Source organism: Rhododendron vialii, chromosome 9a, assembly GCF_030253575.1.
Source record: "Rhododendron vialii isolate Sample 1 chromosome 9a, ASM3025357v1".
Classification (NCBI taxonomy): Eukaryota; Viridiplantae; Streptophyta; class Magnoliopsida; order Ericales; family Ericaceae; genus Rhododendron; species Rhododendron vialii.
This window is the reverse complement of record NC_080565.1, coordinates 26791917-26811815: the sequence shown is the minus strand read 5'-3', so window position 1 is coordinate 26811815 and position 19899 is coordinate 26791917. Positions and strand designations below refer to the sequence as shown.

The window sequence follows — 19899 nt, the reverse complement described above, 5'->3', positions numbered from 1 at the left end:
AATGCCTTTCTTGATGGAGAAGATATATGGGACGTGGTGGAAGAATCGGTGCAACTACTGAAAAGCAAAAGCAAGACGCCAAAGTGAAAGATAAAAGGGCTTTATCATTCATTTATCAAGGAGATTGAAAAGATGGGGAAAGAAGCTCTTAATACGGGGACTGGATCAGACGAGGTAGCAATAGCTGTGCAGAAAGATCAAGTACTCAATTTAATTGATGGGGACATCCTCCCCAGAGGTTTTAAGTTCAACCCCTCTAACGACGATATCATCGCTTACCTCCACAAAACAGAAGTCGCCCTTTGGTTTATGGAGACAACTGATTTTTTCTCTCAATCACCCCCTTTGGTTTATGGAGACAACTGATTTTTTTCTCTCAATCGCCATCAAATTTTGAGCTGAACTATCCTTTCCTGCACTATTGTAAGAGTTGGTTTATCTTCTCCACATTTATCGATAAGTATCCGAAAGGATTTGAATCAGTGAGGGCTAAAGCCGGAGGCCACTGGAAAATGTCCAGGACCCCCAATCATGTGGCGAAAGATGGTACAAAAATCACCGTCACACAGAGGTCAAGGAAGTTTATTGCTGAGTCCCAAAATACCACCATAAGTACAGGGTGGGAGTTTTATGAGTACTGTTTGGTTAAGACTCAGGACACACTCATTGTCATGAGTACTACACCAGAGAAGATTGAAAAAAAGATGGGGAAAGAAGCGCACAAGGAAGAAGTTCCTAATATTGGGACTGAATTTGGGATATATCTGTAGAAAGATCAAGCGGAGGCTGCTTTGACTGGGACTGAGATAGTTGTGCCGAAAGATCAAGTTCCGAAAGATAAAGTGTCAACGATCCAAGGAATTGATGAGGCCTACAAATCTGGTGACGTGCAGATTCAGCCAGTTGGAGATGTACCTAATGTTCTGGGATCCTCCGATTTTTTGGATGCATGCGAAGACATTTTAATCCAAGGATAGTAAGTTCGCTCATTTTTGTGAGGAAAAAAAAAGAGCTTTCCAAGAGAGGCAACAACAAGAGCAAGAAAGCCTTTGGAACTAATCCACACCAATGTGTGTGGACCAATTGATCCTTATTCTCTCGGCAAAAATAGATACTTTCTTCTCTTTATTGATGATTTTAGCCACAAGACATGGGTCTATTTTTTGAAACAAAAGTCAGAAGTGTATAATATTTTCAAAAAATTCAAGGCGCTTGTTGAAAAAGAAAGTGGCTATGATATAAAAGCCATGAGATCCGACAGAGGAACTATTTTGTCTTCACTGTTTGCACGTTCAATGGGTATGAACTTGGATGTGAGTTTTCAAAGCCCCTTGTGCCTATTTACTTTGTTATGTGGACTTGGAGATGAGTGTCGGGTGCGGGTATGTGTTGAAGCGGGTGTGACTCCAATTCACAAGCAATGGTGTCAAGTGAACACAATGAACCAAAAATTTTCGAAAAGTGTGTGTATATATTTTAAAATTTTAGACCTATCATACATGACACCACCACAACAAAAACTGTTGAACCCATACATTGCATACCAAATGTATCTTGCACTTGATAATCAGTGAGGTAAAAGTACAAGTAACCAAAAAGGTTATAAAGCTATGAAAAACTATTTGATTTCTAACTGTTTTATATTTATTGGTAGTTTTTATGTACTACCTTACAAAATTCTCTCACACAAAACAGGACACATCTCTCTCTCTCTCTCTCTCTCTCTCTCTCTCTCACACACACACACACACACACAAAGTTGCTTGTATTTTTTCAAGAAGAATTGGATTTCGGTTATAGTTTTGTACTTTTTTGATTCCTCTCGTCAAGATAAACCAATAATCCACAAAAATTTGGTACAAAACTAGCAAACGCGAAAAAAGTTTGAATAAAGACAAAACAAAAAGCCAAGTTGTTTTTTTTAGGGAAACTCAGCCTTAATTGTGACTTTATAGAAGATTATTGAATGACACCACTAATCAAAATTCCTGGATTCACTGTGCCGAAGCGTGTCAGATTCCTCTAATTCTTTGTCCAGATTCTAATTCCTATGTCCAAGGACTCTGGTCTGGGGCATAGGTATTTATTATCTAATTTCTTTATTTTCTAGGGTAAACTGGTTACAGAGTAACATAGAGCACTGCATGCGTAATAGGGGAGTTTGAGGTACTGTCATATTGTAGGCTTTGTATTGGAGTCAGATATCATATTGCGAAATTTACTACACATGTCCAACATGTAAAGGATACATCCAATTGTCTGGGTTTCACGCAGGGGTACTTACTTATTTAGAAGAGTCCATTTAAAACATTATGTGACTGCTCCAGCCATACATGATCCTACATATCTACTTTTTTATAATTATCTTACTCTCATGCTATCTGTTTACCTTTCTTGCGGAATTGAATATTGGAGCCAGTTTACGCTCAGACTCAGCACTTGGGAATAAAATGTCAGAATGACACCATAAGCTGCCACAAAGGCCTTTCTTGTTTGACGATGTTGTTCTTTGGGAGGTAGGGGGTGGATGTGTGTATCACCATGCTGTCCAGTGTGATTTGATCCCCTTTTTTGGGTCAAGTGTTGCTGGCTTTAGCCTTTAGGTGTTCTTGCCCATGTGAGCTTAAGTTTCTGTCCCACCACCTTGAGAGAGCAAGGAAGAGCATAGGGTTGTCCCCTGGACCTGGAAGCTACAGAGGAGAGCCCATGACCGAGTACGTGATGCTGCTGCAGATTTGCAAGCCCTGGCTGGTTCTCTGTTCCCTCAATCCAGGATTCCATTCCCCTAAGAAAGAGAAGAAAAAAGGGAGAAAAAATTCATGTGTCACAGGCACCTGCCCAATATTGGTTTATTCTGTCTTTCTTGCAAAAATATCAAAAGTTTGAGTAACTAAAACTAAATTCCTGAACTGAAGCTAATAAGTGTGAGTAATAATGAAGTTACATGCAAGGATGATATGGACCTGGCATATAAGGTGCCTAGGGGCGGTAAAACTCGGAAAAAATGAGAGTGACAGAGAACCACCTAGGGCTTTCACATTTGTTCCAGTAATGGGTACTAGGTGTTAGGCTCTTTGCTTTTGATTTGTTGTTTTATGGTTTCCTTTTGATTATTGTTTGGATTTTTTCTAAAGAAAAGGACACCTTATTTTTCGTGAAACATAATGAATGTTATTCGGCTTTTTGTTTGATTTTGCAAAGCCAAACAACAGCTTGAATGGTTACAGTTGTACAGTTGATTCTGATCTGCGTTTAACCGAGAGATTGCTTTAAACCAATTTTTCAGGTCAAACGAACGCTAAGTCAGTTTACACCAGCGCAGTGGGACAAAGATGAGTGGCACCCCCTACTTGGTCCATGGCGTTTCATACAAGTGTTGACTTTATGCATTGTGTTCTTGACTGTCGAGCTCAACACTTTCTTTCTTAAGTTTTGTCTTTGGATTCCTCCTCGAAACCCACTGATTGTGTATAGGTTGGTCTTGTGGTGGCTAATTGCAATACCAACAATTCGCGAGTACAATTCGTACCTACAGGATCGGTACTCTCTCTCTCTCTCTCTCTCTCTCTCTCTCTCTCTCGTCCTTGTGTGAATTGTATGTGCTATTTCTCTCTCTCTCTCTCTCTCTCTCTCTCTCTCTCTCTCGTCCTTGTGTGAATTGTATGTGCTATTTTTACGAAGGATTTCAGTATCAGCGTGAGTTGTTTTGTGGTCGTCAGAGAAGACTCTTAGACTTTGGTGGTTGTTGCATGGCTTTTCAGAATACCTGTGAAGAAGGTGGGCGCATTTTGTTGGCTTTCTGTTGCTATCTGCATCATTGAGCTCCTCATCTGTATCAAGTTTGGACATGGTGCGTTTTCTGTCTTATTATTCTCATGGAAAGTACTTGTGGTGGTTTGTTTATAACTCGGTGTCTGCTAGACTGACTAATCAGGAGGACTAGTCTCACCTTCTACTAGCAGGGCTCAATTAAAGTCATCGCAAAGCCTGTATGGACTGGCCCAAGACAAGGACTGATAGCACGTGGCTGGGAGTCAAACCCCAGACCAAAAGCTTCCAGAGGCCCTGGTTGCCACATGACTACCATTGTGCCCACCCTTGGGGGTCCAATTAAGGTTTTTTTTTTGATCCGCAGGTCCACTTAAGGTTATTAGTAGTTTATAGCTACCAGGATTGATGCTAGTACCGGTATTACACTTCTATTTCCTGGAGTCATCCATATATCACAACAGTTATGTGTTTATGATACATCCCTGACACTGGCATCCAAATTAGACACTTGAATTCTCTTCTTTGGCTGATATTTTGTAGAAAGAAGATCATATGATCTAGTATTGCAATACTTCCCTATGCTAAGACTAATTGTTTATGGCGATCTGACATCTATATGCACCGGCACCCAACACTCATACTCAGTTTGGTTATCAGCAATTTCGAGTTGATCTGCTTAGAAGGGCTATTTGACATACATCTCTATTTGTTTTCCGCCAGGATTATTCCCCCAGCCAATGCCTATTTGGTTGGTGGTTTTCTGGACTTCCATTGCTACTGTGCTTTTGATATTTTTGATTGTGTGGTCGTGGCAATTGCATCGGACTCTGCGGAGAAAACAGCAATGAGTATCATTTTACTAGTATCATTCTTTCATTCCTTTTTTGCTGTGTAAACCAACCACCCTTGTAAATTATCACCATCTTGAGTTGTAAATGCTTATTACTTAGGTTAGTTGAGCGCAGATTCTGAATAGAAATTACTCCATTTAGGTTGTTGGAAAGGTTTTCTAAATTTAGTCTCTCAGAATAATGAATTTTTTTCTTCCATTATCAATTTGAAACTTGTTCATATATCTTTGTTGACCAGAACCATTGGTTTTGTATCTTGATTCTCTTAGTTTGTTGGTGAAGTTGACATTGAACATTTTTATGCTGCATCTTCTCACAGCGATCAGAAGCTTACATCATTTTGCTGGTTTGTTTGCTGGACTTAGTTCTTACGAATAATCTCAAAGTTCCTTAGTTATTCCTATACCTTGCTCCATCCTCGAGTGTCTGACATCCATATTTGTCGAGTTAATGGAACATAGCTTTTCACCACTTAGAGAACAGACCAAATTATCAATACATCCTGATTGAGTTTCGGAGAATTTGCTGAACTTAATCTTCTCTCTGGGATCCTTCTGTATATATATGCACGCTCTATTCATACTCATCAATCTGTATTAAACCTATTATTACACACACTGCTTTTTACCAGACATGCTCTTGAATTGTGCTGCTTTGATATCTTTCGGTGAACTGGTGAATTGTGCTAATTTTCAATCCGTTTGAACCGGTGTGAAGATCTTATTTTTCTAATCATTTTATTACAAAGAGTCATAATTAATTTGACTTTAAGTCTTTCACATGAGAGCCCTAAGTTGTATAACCAAATAAATAACAGATACTCTAGGGCTATATGAGAGCCCCATGGTAAAAAATTAATTATGATCTCTTAGAATAAAATGAACAGAAAAAATACAATCTTCGCAACGGTTCAAACAGATTCAAAATTGAAACACTTAATTTTTTATTCATATTTTTAAATGTATAAACCGTCTAAAAAATTAAATACTCTAATTTTCAATCCCTTTGAACTAGTGCGAAGATCTTATTTTTCTAATCATTTTATTCTAAATAATTATAACTAATTTTTGACTTTAGAACTCTCATATAAGAACTGTAAAGTATGTATATGAAAGTTTTAAAAAGTCAAAAATTAATTATGACCCTTTAAGATAAAATTATCAGAAAAATAAGACCTTCGCACTGGTTCAAAAGATTGAAAATTGAAGCACTTAATTTTTTGTCCATATTTTTACACCGCCGGTGTAAACATTTGTTTCCTCCAAATCAATTTCATTGCGCAACGTAGCAAAATAGTGGTCCCAATCCATATAACATGACGACGTGGCGCAATATAATTGATTTGGAGAAAATAAATATTTACACCAGCGATGGAAAGAATTTAATCTCATGTTGAAATGGCCTTGCCGATCAATCAAATGATGTCATTTAAAAATATGAGAGAGAGAGAGAGAGAGAGAGAGAGAGAGAGAGAGAGAGAGAGAGAGAGAGAGAGAGAGAGAGACTTTTTCCCTTTTCCTCCTTGAAAGTTCGAGAGGGGAAATTTTTCGGTGCCAGGTGCGCATATCTCAGGTGGTACCTGTTTGGCACATTCGGGCTATCCAAAAGTGTTTTAGACGGCTCAAATTGAAACCCTCTCTCTTCTCTCATCCCGACACTTTCCCATTTTTCTCTCTCCAAATCCTAGCCGTCTAAAAACGCAATGGACGGCTCGGATGTGCCGCACACTGAAATTTTTCCCTTTGAGAGACTCCTAGGCTCTTTAGATTCCTTTTGCAATCAAGCACCACTAAGGGTGAGGGGAAAAAAAAAAAATCGATCCGCGAATCTGGTCCAAACCACATAGTTTGGTTTGATTTTTTAAAAGTGTGGTTTGGCTCTGGTTTCAAAAAAATATAAACCGTGCTCAATGATTTGATCTGTGAATTTATATTAACGCTTCGGGTTCCAATCCAATCCGAACCATATGTATGTATACGTATATGTACTAGTGATTGTGGAAAAAAAGTATCCCGAAAAGGTAATGTAAACACCACTAAGGGGTGAGAAAAAAACCGTCGATCCGCGAATCTAGTCCAAACCAATCCAAACCGCATAATTTGGTTCAGTCTTTTAAAAGTGTGATTTGGCTCTGGTTTCAAAAAAACATAAGCCGTGTTCAATAATTTGGTCTGTGGATAATGTTAAAACGGTTCAGGTTCCGATCCAATCCGAATTGTATGTATGTATGTATGTATGTATGTATACGTATGTGTACTAGCACGGCTCAAATAATTAACACAAGCAAATAAATACTGAACTCGCTATATCAACCCCCTATCCAACAAATTCTACTATGCGAAAAACACTAATCCAACATGCCCGTGCCTCACCTCTTCCAATTTGTATGGTAACCAATTTTTGAATGAGGACGCTCGAACATCGACATTCAAGAAATCGTCAAGACTCAAAACTCACTTTTTAGCAAGTTTCAATTGTTTGTATTCGCAGGAAGACATCTTTGGCAAAACCAAAGGACGTGCAAAATAACAGAATTTTTTATTTATTTTTATCATTGTGCAGAATCACATAATGGTAGGTGCAGCAGGAAGGAAACAACTTCAACAACGTAAACTATCCAGGATGAAGGACATTCAATCTTCAACTTTGCAACCGTGTCTAAGCTTTATAGTAGAGCAAATTGACAAGCGATGTATACTTGCAAGTATCATGGGGGTATCACAAACTGAACACACCAGTACAATGTACCCAAAAAGAAAAAGTGCACACAAGCGTCCCCAAAATGAATTAAGAGATTGGAGCCAGTCTGGCAAATTAAAGCCATCATCTTTAAGCTTCTCATGTCCAACTTGTGCCATGCGCTCAATCTCAACGTACTCCAACGTATCATACTCAAGCTGCACTGAAAATGCATTTAGCCAAAGAAAAACCACCACCCAAAGCATCTATCACATTCTTGTTGCAATGCATTCAAATTAAAAATATTAACTTGTTTACATTACCTTTTTGGAATGTAGAACGTGGATAATGCATTATTTGCAACTTTGATACATAAATATAAACCTATTTGTACTCTGAAGGTACAATTTTGGGCTGTTTTCATATTTACATTACTAGATATAAGATATTATATCGTGACAATCAGATACTTCCGTGGAACTGTTTTCTTCTTAGGAAATACCACAAAATCAGTAACTTTCGTCACTGAAACCATGAAAAAATCATGCTAACTTTCAGTAAACTATAAATGACCATACATAGGAATGCTAATCGAGAACTTAACAGACCAAGAGAAGACTGTCTATAAGTTCTCTTTGGATTTGAAGAGAAGTCATTTATGGAGGGAGAAGTTTGGCGGGCCTGTTTCAGAATGGGTGACTCACAATTTAAAATCCAAAAAAGTTATTTTTTATGGAGAAGAACTTCCTTGGAGCACTGTTTTTGGCACCACTCTTCGGCAAATTTGGAAAGATGGTAATACAAAAGTTTTGATAACATTGATAGCGTGGCCTCATTTAGCTCCAGGGTTCTTGCTAATGCCTCTGAAATTGTACAGGCTTTCAAAACTACCCTCCATAAAGGACAGTCCCAGCCCAAACTAATTAATTGGATACCACCATGTGCAGGAAGGATTAAACTCAACACTGATGGATGCAGGCAGACGACTAATAGGAATGCAGGTTTTGGAGGGATCTTCAGGGACGAAAGAGGAGAGTGGATTCTGGGATACTTCGGAAGAGCATTGTGCGAGTCCAGTGTGGAAGCTGAAATATGGGGGATTTATAGAGGCTTAACCATCATCTTAGAAAGGGGCATGGCTGAAATCACCATAGAATCTGATGCTCTCATAGCCGTTCAACTGATAAACGAAGGAAACGCCTCTAATCATCCCCAAAGAACCTAATCAATGATGCCCATGCCATTCTCATCAGGACAAGATCCACACTTCAACACATATATCGTGAGGCAAATCAATGTGCTGATCACCTGGCCCGGATTGGGGCGGAACAAGATGAGGATTTGGTGGTTTCCTTGGTCCAACCACCTTCACTTAGGGAATTTTGGACTCGTGACTGCCTTAACATAAGGCAGATCTTAGATTAGCTATATTCTGGCTTTCCTTAGTAGGGTCTGTAACTCTTTAATCATGTATGCTGCAAACTCTGTAGTTAACTGTTATAAATTTCCGAAGTACCAAAAAGAAAAAAAGAATGTGAAACAAGGTTAAATAACAGTGAAAGAACAAAACCCAGAAAAAATACTAACAGTGAATGAGCAAAATAGTTTCAGCAAATACCTGAAATCGACAAAAGCTATGATCCACCATGCCGCCCTCTCCAAGCTACTTCACCGACTTTTTCTAATAGGTGTGGTTTCTCCACTGCTCCCACTCCCATCCTCGGTGGTACCCATTGCCCTCCTCCCTCTACCATGGATGCTCCTGGTGAAAGTCTTGCCAAATCGGTAAGGCAACAACCCTAGCCCAAGTAACTCATTGAGTAAACCTAAATGGCAATTCCTATGAAAAAAAATTAATGCGAGCATTGCAACGAAAATGAAAAATAGAATACTACCGAGCCAAGGACGAGGAGGAGAATGAGGGGAGGAAAATACACAAGACTATGACCACAATTCAACTCCACATGACGGCGGCCACAATTTATGAGTGAAGCTCCATGCCCATCGATACAAAAAACTCTCCTTGACGCGAGTCACTCTGTTAAAGGTATCACACCTTACTGTAACAATAAATCTGCCAACTACTTGGGAGAGGACGGTTGACATAATGGAGGCATTCACATATCCACCAGGATATATTTCTACACCAAAGCCATCAGAAGTTAGATAATAATAATCTAGTTTAAAACCAAAGCTCAAATTGAAACTTACGATTGGACACCAATGTAGCCGAGATTGTAGGAGTCATAAACTTATTTGTAAGAGCCACCGTGACCGTGACCCCAAAAAATTAGGTAGGTTTCCGTGCTTAAAAAGCAACATCTGATGGGGAAGATGAATTCTTATGGAAGAATGAGTGGGATCATCATGGAAGATGAATTCATCTTCCCCATCAGATGTTGCTTTTTAAGCACGAAAACCTACCTAATTTTATTTTTTGGGTCACGGCCACGGTGGCTCTTACTAATAAGTTTATGACTCCTACAATCTCGGCTACGTGTCCAATCGTAAGTTTCAATTTGAGCTTTGGTTTTAAACCAGATTATTATTATCTAACTTTTGATGGCTTTGGTGTAGAAATATATCCTGGTGGATATGTGAATTCCTCCATTATGTCGACCATCCTCTCCTAAGTAGTTGGCGGATTTATTGTTACAATATGGCGTGATACCTTTAACAAAGTGACTCGCGTCAAGGAGATAGTTTTTTGTATTGATGGGCATGGAATTTCACTCATAAATTGCTGCCATCATGTGGAGTTGAATTGTGGTTATAGTCTTGTGTATTTTCCTCTCCCTCCAACTCCTCCTCCTCCTCCTCCTCCTCCTCCGCCGCCGCCTCCGCCTCCGCCTCCGCCTCCGCCTGTCGGCCACCACCACCACAACCTCCACCTCCACCCCCTCCTCCTCCTCCTCCTCCTCCCCCACCTTCCCCCGCCTCCTTCCCCACATCATGGACGGGAATCTTACCCCCATAGCCCGTGCATAGTAAACTGTGCTGAATACATATGGGGCTTGTAGGGACGAACACTTGTTTGGCAAAAGCTTGGTATCCACCCAAATATCACAGCATAACCAAGATAGAGTAATTGGCTTGCCGCAGGAGTTGCACCCAAGAACAGGGACAAGAAGAAAAAGCTTGAAAAAGTCAAAACTGTGTTTTTCTTGAAGTGCGACAAGAAGTTCCGGGGGTTTTCCCCTGTTGAAAAAACAGCAAAACGTTCATTATTTCTTTCATTTCTAGTGGAAAATAACAATTTCACAAAACCTACTTACTTTAGGAACGACATCAGGGCAATCTGAAACATGTGGGGTAAGATTGGGTGCAGCAGGTTTAGCCAAATTATCAACAGAATATGCACACTGGAATAACACATTCAAAGTTGATTATTCAGTGGGAAGACATCATGTGGTATCATCGTATCACACCATCTCACTACAAGAGTGATTCATGTGTTAAAAACTTCAGAAAATCAAAAAGTGGGATGCTAAATAACATGCTTTCAAACACTACTTCAAAAGCTCCTAATCCTTGACATGTAAGATGGTTCAAACTCAGAGAAGTAGGGAAGGACATTTTTCCAAACTTCTGCACGATAGGAAAGCCAAAATGACAATAGAGAACAAAATCCCAACCTGTGACAAGATATTTGCATCAAGTCCTCCAAGGCCTGATTCAAGAGATCCAAAAAAATATCTAAAACTGGTAGTATCCAGATTCAAAACAAAAGCGATATGGCTGTTCAAAAGGACCTCCAGGAATGCAAAGTAAGCCACGAGCTGCAAGAATGAAAGGAAAACTAGTTATCCAGAGCATCTATATAAGCAACTGTCCCTTTAACGTATAACAAGAGAGGAACTACCAAATTACTGTTGTATAAAATAACTCATTTGTTCAATTTGCCACTGCCAACTTCCTTAAACTAGTGAAAGGATTCGGCTCCGTTATTGTGCAGACAGAAAACAAAATATTGGGTAGGCAAGCAGCACCATATCCATAACATGGTGATAATCAGGTTTTAGAGCACAAACAGCAAATATAATATCTGTACAGTAAACTCAAAACTGGATGCTTCTAAGGAATGTAAACTTGAAGCGGTCGGTAATGAGCTCCTGGCATTGATGCAAGGGCTGATTAATTGCTGAAAAGTGTTTGAATAGTGGTACTGTTCAACTAAAGGCAGTAATTCAGTGGAGTGCCAAAACTTGCACTAAATTACAATAAAAACATTATCGACAGCCTACCTCTATGAAATATACAAATAGAAAATGGCCGTGCCGTATAATGTAGGAAAAAGTATGTGCATTGAACCTTGAGCAAAGGAAAAAATTACGCGAGTACTTAGTATTCCAAGCATTAATGTACCATCACCCTCATTAACCTGATTAGGTTCTTGGAAGCATGGTAATAGAACTTCAAAACAAAAGGTCTAACTACAGCTGGTAAGGAAATAAAATGGAAAGAAGTAAAGCAAGCACATAAAAATGCTAGTAGAAAACACAGATAAAATCAGTGTTTGATGGAAAGATTAGTTGTACTGACCAACGTCATCAATTAATCACTATTTGCTACAGTTTCCTCTCTAAAAATTCCCTTTCATCCAGATATGATGGCATGACCAATGGAGTGGCATGTACAACGAGCTTACATGTATAAACCAAGACGCAACAGGGCCATGCAGAAGAGGGAGGGAGGGATATAAGAGAGAAATTATTTTCCATGTTTTATTTTAAGATCACTCAAATAATTGCCCAAAGGGTGCTATTACATTACAATTTACAGGTAAAGCAGGATATAACCCATAACCATACGAATGGAAAAGCTCGATATGATAAACACATACAACCTGAACCCACAAAAGAATCCAAGGCATTAAACACAACCTAAGAAACACGGACACATTTACAGGCCATCCGTGTTGGACACATGTCAGACAAGGATAGGCTTGGACACATTCCCGACACACATCCGACACGTCAATTTATGTGTCCAAATATGTAATTATTTTTTCTGAGTCGGACACGTTTTGGAGACACCCTGACACATACTCGACATGTACTGGACGCGTATCGGATGCGTTTTGGGTTGTTATGGTATTTTTAAAACTTGAAATGGAGTAACAATACACTATTTGAGATATGAACCAAATTTAAAACCAGTATCAAATAACTTAAAAGGAAAACACAATCCGCTATTCTCATTTTTTTCATTGGACTTTTGTCTTTAATTTGGAAAATATAATTTTATAAATTATTGAATTTATGTATAGAAATATATTTATTTGTGTATATAAATATATTCGGGACGGTTCAAGGGACACCCTAAAAAAACACCCATAATCTCAATCTCATAGTTCCCGATCAAATTTTTATGATCCGAACCGTTCAATGTGTGCAGAATGTGATTTTAAGGGTGCCCGCGAGAAATTAACAAAAAAAATGACCAGGAAAGGTTTGATTTGAGCAGTTTTTATTTGAACCGTTCAATAAAAAACTGTTCGAAATTGTTTGGATCAAGCCCTTCCAGGTTTTTTTTTTTTGCTGATTTCTCATAGGTACTTTTAAAATCACGTTCTGATCACATTGAGCAGCTCAGATCATCAAAATTTGATCGGAAACTACAAGGTGTTTTTTTGGGTGTCCCCGGAACCACCCCGAAATATATTTATTTATATATTTACTTAACCTATCCCCCAACGTGCCCATGTCGATTTTGGAAAAATCACGTATCCATGTTGTGTCCGTATCTGTACCAGTACCCGTGCTTCTTAGAACACAACCATAAAAACTGATAGAGCAAATAGCCACCAACTTCAACATTTGAATTGGAAGCTCCGTCGCATCAAAGGACAGCACACAACTTTCCTCAAATGCTTCACACAACAAAGGGACATTATCCGCCAACATATTAGGAAACACACAAATATACCACGCCGACTCAACAACAAATCACCAACTAAACTAAATATGAACCGATGCACACCGAGCAGAGAACAGCAGGAACCACATCTTCACATAAGGAAATAAACAAAGCTCTCATTTGGCTTGTTAAACACACAAATCATCAAGTCACTACCACTTCACTTCAAGTGCACAGTGGTAAGGAAAGCTTTCCAGGATTGCATGCAGAGGAGGCCGGGAGCTTTATAAACCAAATATCTTTCTGAGTAAAAGTAGGCCCAGCTTCAGGTACTCTCTCCAACAATCTGATACTGACGTACAGTGGGGACGCCACAGCCAAGGGTGTGGGGTCCCAATCTTGTCCCAAATGTAGAAATTCGAACATTGAATTCATTTTACCTTAGAAGAATGCATCGCCTGATCTCCTATACAAGACTTTCTAAAATGCTGGAAGAAGATCAGAACAGCACGATCAAGTTTTTGCTTGGTTACTTCGCCATATCTCTGAAAATGCAAAAAGCATTCAAAGGATGAAAAACATAGCACAACGATAAAAGATATGGACTGGATGGAAGGAAATAGAAAGAGGACTTCAATTACAAGAAACAAATAAGTTCGACTCCGCAGCTAAGGAACAATAAGAATAAAATCCCCAAAACTAGATTTTCAGCTCTTTTGGGGGGAAGGAAACAATTCCTAAAGCCTAACTCAATCTGCAAATGAAGAGAGAAAATTAAACAAAAAAATATGTACTTTTCTAACAAGGACACTCCACTTGAATATATGTGGCTGAACCAGACTCTAATATCAGATGCCATTTGTCATGACAGCGTAACATCTGTTCAATGACCATGCCAAGAAACAAAAACTTCGTCTCCACATCCGGTGTGCAACTTTACAGAGGTAAGCGTGATATGTAATCCGTCACTTGAATATATGTGGCTGAACCAGACACTAATATCAGATGACATTTGCCAAGACAGTGTAACATCTGTACAATGACCATGCCAAGAAACGAAAACTTAGTCTCCACATCCGATGTACAACTTTACAGAGGTAACTGTGATATATAATCCGTCAATTGTGGCTTTGGTAAGTTAATCAGCTAAACTGATGAGCACAACTTTGCTAGCTTAAGCGATTTGAGGGTTAACATCTAGTCAAGGAGGTGAGGTATGTGTTAGCTACTTTTCCATAGGACATTTGTAAGCTAATCTTATTCAACAATGTCCTGAAAACATACCTACGAACTTACTTATAAACACACACACACATATTATCTTCACATATCTCGCTGTAGTATTTGTACAGATCAAATACAGTGTATTCTTTCTCGACATCAGTACTCTATACTATACCATTTTATCATGCAAACAAGATCGAAGACTAAAAATTATGATCACTTGTTGCACAGTCCTCGTACCCTAAAATCAGAGGTTTGACGAGTCCAGATATCAGTATAGGTGAAAGCCTAAGGGCTGAGGTGCACTAAAGCACAAAGGCATCCGCGATATTGGGCACATGACACAAATCAAAAATTACACAACAATATATTGATCCTTTTTACCTAATTGGTTAGTTTTGTGCACTAGTACAAAGGTTTTGAAACTTTTGCATAACAACGAGAGGTTTTTCAACTACAAAAACATTGCAAAGTAACCTTTAAAGAAAAAAATTAAATAATGTGAAAATCACCTCTACAAGGAGTAAATTCTTTCTTTTTTAAAAATACAATAAAACGTGCCATAAGCATGCTTGTATCAATGCTCTCCGACTTAAATGCCAAAAGCTCTCTTGTGTTGCACGCTTTCGGGCGCACTTTCACCAATAGTCCCCAAATTAGGTGCCTACGCGAGATACTTGTACCCGAGTCGATGTAAGCTTCCAGTCGATTTAAAGGTAGTTACTTTAAACCCAACTTGGCATTTCTTGGTAGTTGCCTTGCTCTTCCTCCTCAAGAGAGTCATTCTCTCATAAAGATTATATGGAAGCTGGACATTAAGTACTAGGTCATCACATGACAAGTCTATTTGCACGGGAAATTTTTTTATACTTACAGTCATTAGAAAAGCTTGAAGAAGCACCTTTGAACACGAAAGTCAAATAATACGGTTTATTGTAAAGCTAAGATGTTGCACTAAGAAATCAAAAGGACCTTTCTCTCGATTACCTGACTGTGTAATCCACAATCAATGACATTTATCAAGCGCAAAACATGTGCTGAAAGTTCTGCCTCATTTTCCGAACTGAAAAAGAATAGTAAAAGAGAATGAGAAACACAATGTGCTTTTGAAATGTCTCATGACCATTGACAAAAGTAACATTAACGTTAATCCACTAAGCTGCCTTAAATTAAGAATGGCACCAAGCTTGGCTTCGACGACAAGAAGTTCGCTATTATCTGCATGGGCCGGGAGGGCTGCTGCTTCCTACAAGACAAAACAGACAAAAATAGTTGGGAAAATTATAATCGTCAGGCACTGAAGTTTGTATATAACTTGCCTATTAAATAGCTTGATGGATCTAAGAAGCTTGATATACAGTGTAGGGGCAATTTCCTAACACCGAAAACTTTTGGAACATTTGTGACCTAATATTGACTAAAATCTCAAATCTCTGGTTCTACGAAGTCCCAAGTGAAAATCTCAAATCGTCAGGCACTGAAGTTTGTATATAGCTTGCCTATTAAATAGCTTGACGGATCTGAGAAGCTTGATATACAGTGTAGGGGCAATTTCCTAACACCAAAAACTTTTGGAACATTTGTGACCTAATATTGAATTAAAATCTCAAATCTCTGGTTCTACGAAGTCCCAGGTGAAAATCTCATTATCTGCGTCAGTCCCTTGTTTGTTGTGTGTGTTCATGAACCAAGTTCTGTTCAGTATATTCACGTCTCCACTTGAGGGTGGGGTTGCACGTGATGAGTAGCTTTGGAAGGTTGATATGAACAAATGATACAGTTGCCCAAAATCTTACGCTTTGGGAACAATTGATGTTCTTAAACCAGCAAAAAGTGGATATTAATAAAAATGCAACCAAATCATACAATATACAACTGCAAGATCAGATCCATAATCTGCATTATAAATGTGCTACGACTCTTATACTGCAACCAAATGATTATTTTTTCTAGTTAAAAACTTAAAAGTGAGAAGCACAAAAAATATCATTAAACAGAGAAGACACGCAAGATTAGCAGTTTCAGCTTTGAATTTTCAATGATAACAAATCTAGTAAATGCTGGTTTGGATTCACTCATTAAGCTGCAAAAGCAACAATTATGAACCTGAAATCTGCAAAGATAAGGGATGCATTCAAGCTGATCCTGAAGGAATTCAACATTGTCAAGTGGGTCCTCTGAGAGATCATCAGATAAAACCAGCCCGCAACTAACCAAATGATATAACAATGAACAACGTAGAACCTTCTGAACAGTTGAATTAATGAATCATAAGATAAAAAGATAACTCTAATCTAACCTGAATAGAGTCAACCTTTGATGAGATAAAATGTCCCATGATCTTAGGCACAAACTCATTTAGCAGGTTTGTTGAGTTGCCCTTCAGTACGGTACATACGTCACCAATCTAGACCATTGCCCAAGAAGGTAGTACACCCAGCTACTTTCCCACTGGTAAAAGGCAAGAATACAATAAGAATCACTAAAGAGAATACTTAACACATAGAAGAGAATACATAGTTAAACTTCCTTTTCAAACAAAAAGTTGAAAGACCAAATGACCTGCCACGACTGTAGGGACTTCAATGCGAACTCTGTCACTAAGCTTATCCAACGACTGTGGCCCTCCATATTCACAAGCTCTGGCAACTATGTTTCACAATCACAAGAACCAAAAGCAACACGAAAATCCTCAGCCAAAGTACACGTGACATCAATCTGACATTCACCAAGGCGATTGACACATTTTAGACATTGTCAATAATGCTTACCTTGCTCACAAGACTTCCGCTATATGTTTCATACAGGCCTTCTTTTGCAGCCAACTCAGAAGAAGCTTCTAGAGCATGGTAGTATAAGGTCTCAGATATATCTCTATTCAGCTTTCGAGCCTGCATTCCCAAGCCAACAAATTATCTCAGAGAAAGAGAGAGAGAGAGAGAGAGAGACTGTGTGTTTGGGTTTCCCGAAGACCAGATAAAACAAAATCAGCAAAAGGAAAAAATATGAAGATCATTCAATCAGCACATAAGTACACAATATGCATGACTGAAGTTCAAAAAATCTAGCAATGAGCATTGTTCTCGTTTAACAGAGAAAACATAGTCTGCCAAGACGGATATCCCTCCTTCGGCTAAAAAACCATGCCGCCTGATGACTAGCCTTTTCAAGGTGAGTAGCAACAGATGCATCTTGTAATATTTTGATGCTTATATATCTACACCCCATGCAGTAAAAGACTGCCTTCGAATAGCAAACATTTAGAGAAGCCTTGTAAAGCGGATTGGCAATTGTTTATCTTGGACTGAATGAAATGGAAGGTGAGGGTTCAGGCTGGTTATTGGATGCTTGATGTTCAGTGGGAAAAATTGTACTTGGCCACTATATTTTCTTTCTGGCAATGGCGAAATCAACAACTCCACAGACCAAAAAAATTTTGTACCCAGCAAACTCAGATTGCCATTATCTCCTATCGAGTTAATATAGTGGTAGAAGTACGGACTCTCAAGCTGATCTATTAAAGTGCTGCCATCAAGTAGAATCCTCCTAGAGTTGATGTGGTTTAAGTTCATGTAGATGACACTTCAAGAGGTAATCCGGGTGTGGCAGGGTTGGTGATGTATTTAGTAACTTGGACGGTGTCTGGATTTTGGGTTTTCGGATGAATTGGATGGGCTTCTGTTCTTAGCAGACAAATCCCGCACCTTGAGGACCTATTCCTGAGGGAGGAGAGGACCTTCAACAATATTACGAAGAGGGCTGCACCCTACCCAATCGTCCTCAAAAAGTGACGTGTCAAGACCGCTTTTGATTAAAATTTTCGAGCCTTCTTTGAGAGTTTGACTACCCGTGAGTAAACTCCTCCAAATGTAAGAAGGTTTGTGATGTTTCCTACCTCCCTTCTTGTATTTTCCTAGCAAAACCTTAGCCCACAGAGCCTCTTTTTCATTTCCAAGTCATGGAAACAAGATTGACAACTCCTGTTTTCCTAATGCCCAGTCCACCCATGCCTTTTGGTTTGGCCATGTCATCCCATTTCACCGCATGGATTTTTCTTTCGTCATTGGAAGAACCCCAGAGGAAATCTCTATTGATTTTATCCAGAGATTTAGAAACTGACTTAGGGAGGAAATTGGGTAAAAATGGGTTTGAAATTGACTTAGAAACTTGGTAGAAACGGGTTTAAAATTGTTTTGCCAATCTGTCTCGAAACTGCACTGAGACAGAAACTTCAAAAATTCATAACTAATTCTACAGAACTCGGATTTTTATAAACTTTATATCAATGTTGCTTAATTTTAAGATCAACAACTTTTGTGTTATACACTTCCCTTGAATCTGCACAGAATGGGGACAACTTCTCCGACCAGAATGTTGTGCGCAATAAAATACGTTTTTGTTATTTAATCACGTTTTACTCAATCATTACTCTACCGGTTTGACTCCCAACTTTTTCTGCAGATTTTCCATCTCTTACATTTTATTATCACTGTTTCGAATACAAAAATAAAATCTAGGCAGTAAACCCTAATAAAAGTTAGGCTTTAAAAATCCTACCTATCTTCCGTCGAATCAAGCCCAAAAATACACGAACGGGAACGTCAAACGATTACAACTCCGAGGGAAAATCGTGGAGAATAGGGAGGAGGAAGAGGGAGATATATATTTGGGGAGTTAATGTGATAAATAAGAGAAGTAATTATGGTTAGAGAGAATTTTGATGGGATTAAGATTGTAGGAGAGATGTAGGGAGAGTGGAGGGATATGGGTGGAGTGGGAGAGTTACAGTGGGCAGTGAAATGATAGATATAGAAGGGTTATATATGGGTAGGTATTCTAGGATAAACTCATAGTTTAAATAAAATATTTATACACACATGTATACGGTCCGGTTCAGGTCCGAGATTCCGAATTTTCTTTAAAATGCGGATTATGATTTCAATTGTTGGATTGTGTTATTAATGGTCCGGATCTGCGGACAATTTATTCACACGAATAGATTGTCCGCAAATCCGAACTATTGAAAATAAAATATAATTCAACAGAGGTCCACATTTTAAAGCAAATTCTAGAGGGAACTGATATGTATATATGTATGTATATATGTGTGTATATATGTGTGTGTATATATATATATATATATATATATATATATACACAAATTATCAAGTGAGGGATCCCTCACTTTTTTAAAATGCGGGACTTTCATTTCCCGATCAAATTTTGAAAATCCGAACCGTTCAATGTGTGCAGAACGTGATTTTAAGGGTCCCCGCGAGAAATCAGCAAAAAAAATGACCGGAAAGGGCTTCATCCGAGCAGTTTTTTTTGAACCGTTCAATGAAAACTGCTCGGATGAAGCCCTTCCCGGTCATTTTTTTTGCTGATTTCTCGCGTGGACCCTTAAAATCACGTTCTGATCACTTTGAGCGGCTCGGATCATCGAAATTCAATCGGGAAGGAAAGTCCCGCATTTTAAAAAAATAAGGGATCCCTCACCGGAACCTGACTGTAT

General features: G+C 38.8%; 3 protein-coding genes across 12 annotated transcripts in view; 1 reads left to right on the top strand and 2 right to left on the bottom strand.

Moving 5' to 3' along the window:
- Positions 1-19175, bottom strand: part of LOC131302074 (ribonuclease S-7-like) — a 36519-nt gene extending 17344 nt beyond the window's left edge. Inside the window, exons 1-8 of one of the 3 annotated variants that reach the window (XM_058328658.1) lie at positions 17156-18083; positions 16947-17033; positions 16491-16835; positions 15530-15630; positions 15372-15447; positions 13601-13705; positions 10937-11080; positions 10577-10663 (exon numbers count right to left, since the gene is read on the bottom strand). In XM_058328658.1, the coding sequence (XP_058184641.1) occupies positions 10577-10663; positions 10937-11080; positions 13601-13615 (246 nt within the window). In that variant the 5' untranslated portion in view covers positions 13616-13705; positions 15372-15447; positions 15530-15630; ... (1 more) ...; positions 16947-17033; positions 17156-18083. Of the gene's footprint in view, positions 1-10576; positions 10664-10936; positions 11081-13600; positions 13706-15371; positions 15448-15529; positions 15631-16490; positions 16836-16946; positions 17034-17155 lie in introns of all 3 variants that reach the window. The other 2 variants (XM_058328657.1, XM_058328660.1) reach the window with 2 other exon arrangements.
- LOC131302076 (CDP-diacylglycerol--serine O-phosphatidyltransferase 1-like) overlaps positions 1-19899 on the top strand; it is a 74115-nt gene that overhangs the window by 14046 nt on the left and 40170 nt on the right. The window contains exons 2-5 of one of the 7 annotated variants that reach the window (XR_009191591.1): positions 3287-3540; positions 3762-3850; positions 4136-4231; positions 4492-4621. Coding sequence is in view for 4 of the 7 variants with exons in the window: in XM_058328662.1 (XP_058184645.1) it covers positions 3287-3540; positions 3762-3850; positions 4492-4619 (471 nt within the window). In the remaining 3 variants the exon portion in view is untranslated. The other 6 variants (XR_009191592.1, XR_009191593.1, XM_058328662.1 and 3 more) reach the window with 6 other exon arrangements.
- Positions 7142-9242, bottom strand: LOC131302078 (THO complex subunit 2-like). Of its 2 annotated transcripts, none has more exons than XR_009191594.1 (2): positions 8920-9178; positions 7142-7524 (listed from the first exon to the last, which is right to left on the bottom strand). XR_009191594.1 is itself a non-coding variant. In XM_058328668.1 (2 exons), exons 1-2 carry the CDS (start codon positions 8947-8949, stop codon positions 7256-7258), a joined length of 294 nt encoding a protein of 97 aa, XP_058184651.1. In that variant the 5' UTR covers positions 8950-9242; the 3' UTR covers positions 7142-7255. The 2 variants fall into 2 exon arrangements, 1 of the variants encoding a protein (XP_058184651.1); XM_058328668.1 differs by having other exon boundaries at positions 7142-7519; positions 8920-9242.